At 44.8% G+C, this 12,829-nt stretch overlaps 1 protein-coding gene across 2 annotated transcripts in view; it reads right to left on the bottom strand.

Annotated features, from left to right (window-relative positions):
* Nucleotides 1–12,829, bottom strand: part of LOC139555199 (cyclin-dependent kinase 6-like) — an 81,720-nt gene that overhangs the window by 32,694 nt on the left and 36,197 nt on the right. For both annotated transcript variants that reach the window (XM_071368792.1, XM_071368793.1), the window contains one exon: nt 1,335–1,444. In XM_071368792.1, the coding sequence (XP_071224893.1) occupies nt 1,335–1,444 (110 nt within the window). The remainder of the gene's footprint in view (nt 1–1,334; nt 1,445–12,829) is intronic.

The raw sequence follows: 12,829 nt of genomic DNA, 5'->3' as shown, positions 1-12,829 counted from the left end.
ATGGGGAAGTGTGATTCAGCACTCCAGAAAACTAATTTCTACTGCTTCATACTGCTTCAGAGTCCAATGGCGGCGAGCTTTACACCACTCCAGCTAACGCTTGGCATTGCGCATGGTGATCTTAGACTTGTGAGCGGCTGCTCGGCCATGGAAACCCATATGAAGCTCCCGACGAACACTTCGCGGCTGAGCCGGTTTCACTCCTAGACATGTCCACTTCACAATAAAAGCACTTACAGTTTACCAGGACAGCTCTAGCAGGGCAGAAATTTGACAAACTGACTTCTTGGAAAGGTGACATCCTATGACGGTGCTACGTTGAAAGTCACTGAGCCCTTCAGTGACGCCATTCCACTGCCAATGTTTGTCTATGGAGATTGCATGGCTGTGTGCTCAATTTTATACACCTGTCAGCATTGGATGTGGCTGAAATAGCCGAGTCCACTAATTTGAAGGGATGTTCACATACTTTTGGCCATGTAGTGTATGTGGCTTCACAATGAGAGTATATGTGTGTTGCAAATGGCACCCTATTCCCTACATAGTGCACTACTTTTGACCAGAGCCCTATTGGCACTGGTTGAAAGTAGTGCACTATAAAGGTAATACGGTGTCATTTTCTCAGGTTTTTGCCTGCCATATGAGTTCTGTTATACTCACAGACATCATTCAAACCGTTTTAGAAACTTCAGAGTGTTTTCTATCCTAATCTACTAATTATTTGCATATTCTAGCTTTTAGAACTGAGTAGCAGGCAGTTTACTCTGGGCACCTTTTTATCCAAGCTACTCAATACTGCCCCCCAGTCCCAAAGAAGTTAAAAGTTGTAGTTATCGGTATTAATTGTAGTTATCGGTATTGGGGTTTTTTTTGGCAAGGAAAATATTGGATATCGGTATAGGCCAAACATGTCATATCGGTGCATCACTAGGTTCTAGATAGCATATTTCTTTCTAAGAGTGTAGTAGGGGTGTCAAACTCATTCCATGGAGGGCCGAGGGTCTGCTGGTTTCTGGTTTCTCCTTTTAATTTGTGTCCAATTAAGACATAGACAACCAGGTGAGGGGAGTTCCTTACTAATCACTGACCTTAATTAATCAATCAAGTACAAGGGAGGAGTGAAAAGCCACAGACTCTCTGCCCTCCGTGGAATGAGTTTGACACGTCTAGAGGGACTGAAAAGATGTCACAGATGACATAAGGTCAATGTGCAGTGTCTCCCAGTATATGTATGTGTGTGTGTGTGTGTGTGTGTGTGTGTGTGTGTGTGTGTGTGTGTGTGTGTGTGTGTGTGTGTGTGTGTGTGTGTGTGTGTGTGTACCAGGACCACTCACCTTCTCCTGAACATCTCAGCGAAGATACAGCCCACACTCCACAGGTCAACTGGGGTGGCATAGCTGGACTGGAGCAACACCTCTGGGGCTCTGTACCACAACGTCACCACCTACACACACACAATCAACACATTAATACACACATTAATACACACAATCAACACATTAATACACACATTAATACACACAATCAACACATTAATACACACATTAATACACACAATCAACACATTAATACACACATTAATACACACAATCAACACATTAATACACACATTAATACACACAATCAACACATTAATACACACATTAACACACACAATCAACACATTAATACACACATTAATACACACAATCAACACATTAATACACACATTAATACACACAATCAACACATTAATACACACAATCAACACATTAATACACACAATCAACACATTAATACACACATTAATACACACAATCAACACATTAATACACACATTAATACACACAATCAACACATTAATACACACAATCAACACATTAATACACACAATCAACACATTAATACACACATTAACACACACAATCAACACATTAATACACACATTAATACACACAATCAACACATTAATACACACAATCAACACATTAATACACACATTAATACACACAATCAACACAGTAATACACACATAATACACATACTGTAAAAACGCACACACACACACAACATACACACACACACCCTTCTCTTACATGTTCTTCCAATACACAGACATAAAACGTGACCCTCTGGTATGCATTAGGTTACATCCTCTACCACAGGCTTCACCCATGAAAGGAGAAGAGGAGAAGAGGAGGAGAAGACGAGAGGAGGAGGAGAGGAGGAGAAGGGGAGCAGGAGAGGAGGAGGAGAGGAGGAGAAGGGGAGCAGGAGAGGAGGAGGAGAGGAGGAGAGGAAGAGAAGAGGAGGAGAAGTGGAGGAGAGGAGAAGAGGAGAAGAGGAGGAGAAGGAGGAGAAGAGGAAGAAAGATGAATAGGTGGAGAAGAGGAGGAGAATAGGAAGAAAGGAGGAGAAGAGGAGAAGAGGAAGAAAGGAGAAGAGGAGGAGAGGCTGAGACCAGAGCACTCCTGATACCTGAGACACATTCCTCTTTCCTCCCTCACAGTCCTCTCTCTTTAAGTGTTTTACCTGAGAACGCCAAATGACACACACACACACACACGTGTTTCTGTGCCCCTGTCTCAGGGTTACATAAGGTATGAAATCATATCTGGCAGGGCAGGTCTCTGGGAGCGCTCCCGTTTTGGTATGCCCAGATCACACAGTGTTTCCATAGTGAGCCATCAGGGAACTCAGCACTGGTCCCTGTGTGTGTGTGTGTATGTGTATGTGTATGTGTGTGTGTGTGTGTATGTGTGTGTGTGTGTGTGTGTGTGTGTGTGTGTGTGTGTGTGTGTGTGTGTGTGTGTGTGTGTGTGTGTGTGTGTGTGTGTGTGTGTGTGTGTGTGTGTATGTGTGTGTGTGTGTGGGTGTGTGTCCATTACAACAAGATCCACTGCTTTCACAGGACTCAGTCATACTCAAACAAACCCCAGTACAACTTAGCTCTTAGAATACTGCTACTACATTCTATTCATATTGTGTTTCCCCTGCGGACATCAGGTTTGAAAGTGCTTTGCGATGCTCGAGGAGGGAGTGTGGAACACCTCTTGCTCTACTAACGTGTAGCAGCGCCCACTTGGGAAATTAGCAGGCAGGCAGCCATTTTGTGCCAGAGCCAGAGCTGCTTCCCACATGTCTCCCAGTTTCTAACCCTGTGCTTGTACTCTGCTGGGAGCTGTGTCGACTGACTGTTAGCCCACAGGAAAAGCAGCATTGTTAACAGCTACAGTAGGGAAAACCATCAGACAAAACTCAGTGACCCCTCGCGAGAACGTGGACTGCTTCCAGGTGCTTTCCCTCTCCAGTTTTTCCTACGGCGGTCGTTTGGCCCGAGGCCCCGGCAGCCGGTGCTGCTCTCTCTCTCCCTCTCTCTCTGCTTATCACCGTGTTAGCAAAGACCAATGTTTTCCAAATGCCTTGCATGTTTGTCCAACACAGTGAGAGAATTATGAACAAAACTAAGCCTGCCCTGCGGTTTGGTAACAGACCAGTTACTACAAGGTTGCATGTTCACCTTTGGCCTTACTAATGTGGACTGTACCTTTGGGACGATGACATCCCATGAGAGTGTGTAAGTATATGATAATTATGTAGTAGCTGTGTTGAGGGTTGACTTTGAGTCAAATAATATGATCACTCAATTAGGTTTAGTAGATTATGTTTGGTTTATAGACTTATCCGACTCCTAGTCTGAATGGAAACGTTTTATTTGATTTATTTTACCAGGTATGTTGACAGAGAACACATTCCCATTTACAGCAGCAACCTGGGGAATAGTTACAGGGGAGAGGAAGGGGGATGAATGAGCCAATTGTAAACTGGGGATGATTAGGTGACCATGATGGTATGAGGGCCAGATTGGGAATTTAACCAGGACACCAGGGTTAACACCCCTACAATAAGCGCCATGGGATCTTTAGTGACCACAGAGAGTCAGGACACCCATTTAACATCCCATTCGAAACACAGCACCCTACACAGGGAAATGTCCCCAATGACTGCCCTGGGGCATTGCGGCATTAGACCAGAGGAAAGAGTGCCTCCTACTGGCCCTCCAACACCATTTCCAGCAGCATCTGGTCTCCCAAACAGGGACTTCCAGGACCAACCCTGCTTAGCTTCAGAAGCAAGTCAGTAGTGGGATGCAGGGTGGTACAATGCTGGCAAATCATAAATAACTTTAAGTAATTCAGTTATCTAGAAGACTATCATCGGGTATCTGAAAGACAGAGTTCACTGGTGTTGGGTGTGTGACGAGGTTGATTAAAGTACATGACAAAACCTCATGTTCTTCTTGCGAACTGATAGAATGGTCAGATGCTATTTTTACAGCCACATGTGCTACGATGACACTTTCTCAGTTCATTCTTCCTTGCTAAGTGGAAACAGAGGAAGTTGAAGCTGTGAACAGTGTTGGTTGGCTCGTGTCACGTGACCCGAGATGAGATGCACATGACTCATTCTAAAAAAGAACTGAGGCAGGCCATTGAAGCTTTTAGAGCACTGAAACCTATTTTCATGTGTGGGGGGGTTGAGTTTATAAAAAGCATGAATGAAGTGGTCGTTGTACTGCCTAATTGACAGGATCATTAAATGTCATCGCTGTCATCTTGTGAAGTTTCATTACATTTCTTTGGCTTCTTATTTTGTTTTATTTTTGTATTTTATTTAACCTTTATTTAACCAGGTAGGCCAGTTGAGAACAAGTTCTCGTTTACAACTGCGACCTGGCCAAGATAAAGCAAAGCGACACAAACAACAACACAGAGTTACACATGGAATAAACAAACATACAGTCAATGATACAATAGAAAAGAAAGTCTATATACAGTGTGTGCAAATGAAGTAAGATTAAGGAGGTAAGGCAATAAATAGTCCGTCGTGGCGAAATAATTACAATTTAGCAATTTACACTGGAGTGATAGATGTGCAGAAGATGAATGTGCAAGTAGAGATACTGGGGTGCAAAGGAGCAAAAACAATTATAAATAAATAACAATATGGGGATGAGGTATCTCATATATCTAACTCTCATATATATACTCTCATATATCTTATCTCATATATCTAACTCTCATATATCTCATATACACTGCTCAAAAAAATAAAGGGAACACTTAAACAACACAATGTAACTCCAAGTCAATCACACTTCTGTGAAATCAAACTGTCCACTTAGGAAACAACACTGATTGACAATAAATTTCACATGCTGTTGTGCAAATGGAATAGACAAAAGGTGGAAATTATAGGCAATTAGCAAGACACCCCCAAAAAAGGAGTGATTCTGCAAGTGGTGACCACAGACCACTTCTCAGTGGACCACTGCTGATGTTTTGGTCACTTTTGAATGCTGGCGGTGCTCTCACTCTAGTGGTAGCATGAGACGGAGTCTACAACCCACACAAGTGGCTCAGGTAGTGCAGTTCATCCAGGATGGCACATCAATGCGAGCTGTGGTAAAAAGGTTTGCTGTGTCTGTCAGCGTAGTGTCCAGAGCATGGAGGCGCTACCAGGAGACAGGCCAGTACATCAGGAGACGTGGAGGAGGCCGTAGGAGGGCAACAACCCAGCAGCAGGACCGCTACCTCCGCCTTTGTGCAAGGAGGTGCACTGCCAGCGCCCTGCAAAATGACCTCCAGCAGGCCACAAATGTGCATGTGTCTGCTCAAACGGTCAGAAACAGACTCCACGAGGGTGGTATGAGGGCCCGACGTCCACAGGTGGGGGTTGTGCTTACAGCCCAACACCGTGCAGGACGTTTGGCATTTGCCAGAGAACACCAAGATTGGCAAATTCGCCACTGGCGCCCTGTGCTCTTCACAGATGATAGCAGGTTCACACTGAGCACATGAGCACATGTGACAGACGTGACAGAGTCTGGAGACGCCGTGGAGAACGTTCTGCTGTCTGCAACATCCTCCAGCATGACCGGTTTGGCGATGGGTCAGTCATGGTGTGGGGTGGCATTTCTTTGTGGGGCCGCACAGCCCTCCATGTGCTCGCCAGAGGTAGCCTGACTGCCATTAGGTACCGAGATGAGATCCTCAGACCCCTTGTGAGACCATATGCTGACACATGCACATTTGTGGCCTGCTGGAGGTCATTTTGCAGGGCTCTGGCAGTGCACCTCCTTGCACAAAGGCGGAGGTAGCGGTCCTGCTGCTGGGTTGTTGCCCTCCTACGGCCTCCTCCACGTCTCCTGATGTACTGGCCTGTCTCCTGGTAGCGCCTCCATGCTCTGGACACTACGCTGACAGACACAGCAAACCTTTTTGCCACAGCTCGCATTGATGTGCTATCCTGGATGAACTGCACTACCTGAGCCACTTGTGTGGGTTGTAGACTCCGTCTCATGCTACCACTAGAGTGAGAGCACCGCCAGCATTCAAAAGTGACCAAAACATCAGCCAGGAAGCATAGGAACTGAGAAGTGGTCTGTGGTCACCACCTGCAGAATCACTCCTTTTTTGGGGGTGTCTTGCTAATTGCCTATAATTTCCACCTTTTGTCTATTCCATTTGCACAACAGCATGTGAAATGTATTGTCAATCAGTGTTGCTTCCTAAGTGGACAGTTTGATTTCACAGAAGTGTGATTGACTTGGAGTTACATTGTGTTGTTTAAGTGTTCCCTTTATTTTTTTGAGCAGTGTATATATACTCTCATATATCTTATCTCATATATCTAACTCTCATATACTCTCATATATCTTATCTCATATATCTAACTCTCATATATCTCATATATATACTCTCATATATCTTATCTCATATATCTAACTCTCATATATATACTCTCATATATCTTATCTCATATATCTAACTCTCATATATCTCATATATATACTCTCATATATCTAACTCTCATATATCTCATATATATACTCTCATATATCTTATCTCATATATCTAACTCTCATATATCTCATATATATACTCTCATATATCTTATCTCATATATCTAACTCTCATATATCTCATATATATACTCTCATATATCTTATCTCATATATCTAACTCTCATATATCTCATATATATACTCTCATATATCTTATCTCATATATCTAACTCTCATATATCTCATATATATACTCTCATATATCTTATCTCATATATCTAACTCTCATATATCTCATATATATACTCTCATATATCTTATCTCATATATCTAACTCTCATATATCTCATATATATACTCTCATATATCTTATCTCATATATCTAACTCTCATATATCTTATCTCATATATATAACTCTCATATATCTCATATATATACTCTCATATATCTTATCTCATATATCTAACTCTCATATATCTCATATATATACTCTCATATATCTTATCTCATATATCTAACTCTCATATATCTCATATATATACTCTCATATATCTTATCTCATATATCTAACTCTCATATATCTCATATATATACTCTCATATATCTTATCTCATATATCTAACTCTCATATATCTCATATATATACTCTCATATATCTTATCTCATATATCTAACTCTCATATATCTCATATATATACTCTCATATATCTTATCTCATATATCTAACTCTCATATATCTCATATATATACTCTCATATATCTTATCTCATATATCTAACTCTCATATATCTCATATATATACTCTCATATATCTTATCTCATATATCTAACTCTCATATATCTCATATATATACTCTCATATATCTTATCTCATATATCTAACTCTCTCTCTTGTCACGGCCCTACATCATAACTATGTTCTATACAAACCCTTGAACTGAATTGAGTGTTGATGTGAGCATCCATATGTCAGACCAAAAGGGTACCTCGAAATGAAATTACCAAGCACTCAGGGGAAAATACCACCACAGACCGAGAGACAGATATCACTATATAACACGTGGATAGATGCATGTGTGCAATATCAAACCCAATCAAACCCTTTCCTGTGGTTACGTCTCTTCGAGAGAGACATACGCCTGCTGTTATTCGCATGTGTCTTTTTTCCATTGCATCTTTCTCAAACACCACAACACAACTAGACTGCACTCCAGCAGACTTCTAGGAAGAACCACGTAGTCAACACTAACTGATGTGAGGGCTTAAGTATATGCGTCGTTATTTGAAGGCCAGGCCACAGATAGACACAGCAGGAAGTGCAGGAAGTGTTGTTACCATGCAGAATTAGCGCGGAGAAGACTTCCTGAAACATACAGTAATGATTTCGGTTAGAGAGCCATAGATCCAGATATTGATGTGTTTGGTATGGCATGTAGTGTAGTGCATTCCATGGCAATTATAGTCAGAGGAGTTGGTTAAATACGTTATAATGGTTAAAGGACCATCATTTGGTATTCATGAACAAATGACATATGCTGCATGTACCAATCGAAGGTGATTTATAAAGTCTTTCCCTTTCCAAGCATCCTTGGCCTATGGCCCTATGCAGACCCAGAAAATGTGTTTCTTCTGGCCACTATCAGTGCTGCTAAGCTAAGCACATACCTCTTCCTCTCTCTCTCCTCCCTCTTTCTATAAAATATCTGAACATCTCTCTATATAACCCTTATATGTGTCTGTCCCTCTCTATTCCCTCTCTATTCCAGTATAGACCTCTGTCCGAGTCCCCCATAACACACATTCCTATGTCTCGCTCACTATAGCACACAGCTGGAGGACCTGAGCCCTAGGACCATGCCTCAGGCCTACCTGGCCTGACAACGCCTGGCTGTCCCTGTCCCCAGTCCAACCGGTCGGGATGCCGGTCCAGTTCTGCCTGCAGCTATGGAAGTCTGCCCTGTTTCACCGTACCTGCTACTTCGTCCCGGACCTGCTGTTTCTCCTCTCTCTCTTTCTCCCTCACTCCCTCTCCTTCCTGTGGACCTGCTGTTTCTCCTCTCTCTCTTCCTCCCTCACTCCCTCTCCTTCCTGTGGACCTGCTGTTTCTCTTCTCTCTCTTTCTCCCTCTCCTTCCTGTGGACCTGCTGTTTCTCCTCTCTCTCTTTCTCTCTCTCCTTCCTGTGGACCTGCTGTTTCTCCTCTCTCTTTCTCCCTCACTCCCTCTCCTTCCTGTGGACCTGCTGTTTCTCCCTCTCTCTCTTTCTCCCTCACTCCCTCTCCTTCCTGTGGACCTTCTGTTTCTCCTCTCTCTCTTTCTCCCTCACTCCCTCTCCTTCCTGTGGACCTGCTGTTTCTCCTCTCTCTCTTTCTCCCTCACTCCCTCTCCTTCCTGTGGACCTGCTGTTTCTCCTCTCTCTCTTTCTCCCTCACTCCCTCTCGCTCTCCTTCCTGTGGACCTGCTGTTTCTCCCTCTCGCTCTTTCTCCCTCACTCCCTCTCCTTCCTGTGGACCTTCTGTTTCTCCTCTCTCTCTTTCTCCCTCACTCCCTCTCCTTCCTGTGGACCTGCTGTTTCTCCTCTCTCTTTCTCCCTCACTCCCTCTCCTTCCTGTGGACCTGCTGTTTCTCCTCTCTCTCTTTCTCCCTCACTCCCTCTCCTTCCTGTGGACCTGCTGTTTCTCCCTCTGTAGCCACTATTTTCCTCTGTACTGTCCCTCCTTTCCTCCCTCTGTAGCCACTATTTTTCTCCCCTCTGTCCCTCCTCTCCTCCCTCTCTCTTCTCTCGCTCACTCCCTCCCTCCCACCCTCCCTAGCCTGACTGACAGACAGGTAGGCAGGCCTCTCCTTTAGCTCTGCTTGTGTGGAGCTGCTGCTTGGCTGCTAACAGAACAGAGGCGGTCAGATAAAGCAGCCATGGCCTGGCTGGCTGACTCCAGATTAAAGGACAACATTCTGGGCATTCCTTTCTGCTGAAAGTATTCATCCCGTCCAGCCCAACTCTCTCTCGCTGCTGCACACTGGATAATAAATGGCAGGCAGGCAGCACAGAGAGCAGGCAGGAAGGCAGAACAGGAAGCACAGAGAGCAGGCAGGAAGGCAGAACAGGCTGAACAGAGAGCAGGCAGAACAGAGAGCAGGCAGGAAGGCAGAACAGGAAGCACAGAGAGCAGGCAGGAAGGCAGAACAGGAAGCACAGAGAGCAGGCAGGAAGGCAGAACAGGCAGAACAGAGAGCAGGCAGGAAGGCAGAACAGGAAGCACAGAGAGCAGGCAGGAAGGCAGAACAGGCAGAACAGAGAGCAGGCAGGAAGGCAGAACAGGAAGCACAGAGAGCAGGCAGGAAGGCAGAACAGGCTGAACAGAGAGCAGGCAGGAAGGCAGAACAGGCTGAACAGAGAGCAGGCAGGAAGGCAGAACAGAGAGCAGGCAGGACAGAGAGCAGGCAGGAAGGCAGAACAGAGAGCAGGCAGGAAGGCAGAACAGGAAGCACAGAGAGCAGGCAGGAAGGCAGAACAGGAAGCACAGAGAGCAGGCAGGAAGGCAGAACAGGAAGCACAGAGAGCAGGCAGGAAGGCAGAACAGGCAGAACAGAGAGCAGGCAGGAAGGCAGAACAGGAAGCACAGAGAGCAGGCAGGAAGGCAGAACAGGCTGAACAGAGAGCAGGCAGGAAGGCAGAACAGACAGAACAGAGAGCAGGCAGGAAGGCAGAACAGGAAGCACAGAGAGCAGGCAGGAAGGCAGAACAGGAAGCACAGAGAGCAGGCAGGAAGGCAGAACAGGAAGCACAGAGAGCAGGCAGGAAGGCAGAACAGGAAGCACAGAGAGCAGGCAGGAAGGCAGAACAGGCTGAACAGAGAGCAGGCAGAACAGGAAGCACAGAGAGCAGGCAGGAAGGCAGAACAGGAAGCACAGAGAGCAGGCAGGAAGGCAGAACAGGAAGCACAGAGAGCAGGCAGGAAGGCAGAACAGGCAGAACAGAGAGCAGGCAGGAAGGCAGAACAGGAAGCACAGAGAGCAGGCAGGAAGGCAGAACAGGCTGAACAGAGAGCAGGCAGAACAGGAAGCACAGAGAGCAGGCAGGAAGGCAGAACAGGCAGAACAGAGAGCAGGCAGGAAGGCAGAACAGGCAGAACAGAGAGCAGGCAGGAAGGCAGAACAGTGGATCCTCCAAGGCAAGCCTCAATGACAAAGCACATCCGCCTACCTCCCTCTCTCTCTCTCTCTCTCCCTCTTGTTGCCCCCCTCTTTCCCCCCCTCTCCAGTGGTGTAAAGTACTTAAGTAAAAAATACTTTAAAGTACTACTTAAGTAGTTTTGGGGGTATCTGTACTTTACTTTACTATTTCTATTTTTGACAACTTCTACTTTTACTCCACTACATTCCTAAAGAAAATAATGTACTTTTTACATTTCCCTGACACCCAAAAGTACTCGTTACATTTTGAATGCTTAGCAGGACAGAAAATGGTCCAATTCACACACTTATCAAGAAAACATCCCTGGTCATCCCTACTGCCTCTGATCTGGCGGACTCACTAAACACAAATTCTTCATTTGTAAATTATGTCTGAGTGTAAGTATATTTGAGCAATTACATTTACTTTTGATACTTAAGTATATTTAAAACCAAATACTTTTAGACTTTTACTCAAGTGGTATTTTACTGGGTGACTTTCACTTTTACTTGAGTCAGGTATCAATTGGGTACTTTTAAAAGCAGTGTGTTACATAGGTAATAGGGCCATTTGGAACACAGGCACAGAAACCCTGGTCCTGATGGACACATTGTTTTCTACCATGCAAGGCCCCCGGACAGACACACAGACTCCTTTAACACATTGTTTTCTACCATGCAGGGCCCCCGGACAGACAGACCGACTCCTTTAACACATTGTTTTCTACCATGCAGGGCCCCCGGACAGACACACAGACTCCTTTAACACATTGTTTTCTACCATGCAGGGCCCCCGGACAGACACACAGACTCCTTTAACACATTGTTTTCTACCATGCAGGGCCCCCGGACAGACAGACCGACTCCTTTAACACATTGTTTTCTACCATGCAGGGCCCCCGGACAGACACACAGACTCCTTTAAAGGGACCTGATCCACCAGATGTTTGGCTAAGGACAAAATGGAGACAGAAAGAGAGACAGCAGGTTTCTTCCAATGCTTTAGGGCCAAGAGATTTACCTGCCTGGTCAGGTCGTGTGTTCAGGAAAACCTCCTGACCCTAACTGTCATATGTAATAATGTGTAACTAGGCCCTGACCAGGAAAACCTCATGACCCTATATGTTTGTCCTTTCTATGTGACAGATCAGGCAGAATTCTTGGCCTGCCTATGCAATCATTGGACTGCAATAGTGGAAGCCTTGTAGAGAGACAGTAGTTACTGTACTGTACTTTATTGAACACTTCACCATGCAAAACATGGGCTGTGCTGTACTTTATTGAACACTTCACCATGCAAAACATGGGCTGTACTGTACTTTATTGAACACTTCACCATGCAAAACATGGGCTGTACTGTACTTTATTGAACACTTCACCATGCAAAACATGGGCTGTACTGTACTTTATTGAACACTTCACCATGCAAAACATGGGCTGTGCTGTACTTTATTGAACACTTCACCATGAAAAACATGGGCTGTGCTGTACTTTATTGAACACTTCACCATGCAAAACATGGGCTGTGCTGATAGAAAGTACTGACAGCACACCCATGCTGTTGGGCTTAACTATTGTTTACATTATGCAAGGCAAAAAGTCTGCATTGCTTCACAAATCAAAGCCTAGCTGCAGACTAGACCCTTGGGACCTGGTCATAAAAAGTACACTAAATAGGCGATAGGGTGCCATTTGGGATGTAGTCCAGGAGTTTTTCTAGTCAACTCTCTTCCTTCTTCAATGGTTGTGTCTCCAGACAGGCCATTCTTAGCTGAGCAGTCAGTTGGCCTGTAAACACCCTTATTTACAGCAGGCCCCAGATTCACTCGCC

Source organism: Salvelinus alpinus, chromosome 26 (assembly GCF_045679555.1).
Source record: "Salvelinus alpinus chromosome 26, SLU_Salpinus.1, whole genome shotgun sequence".
Classification (NCBI taxonomy): Eukaryota; Metazoa; Chordata; class Actinopteri; order Salmoniformes; family Salmonidae; genus Salvelinus; species Salvelinus alpinus.
The sequence above is the reverse complement of the archived record's forward strand: the minus strand, read 5'-3'. Positions and strand labels throughout refer to the sequence as shown.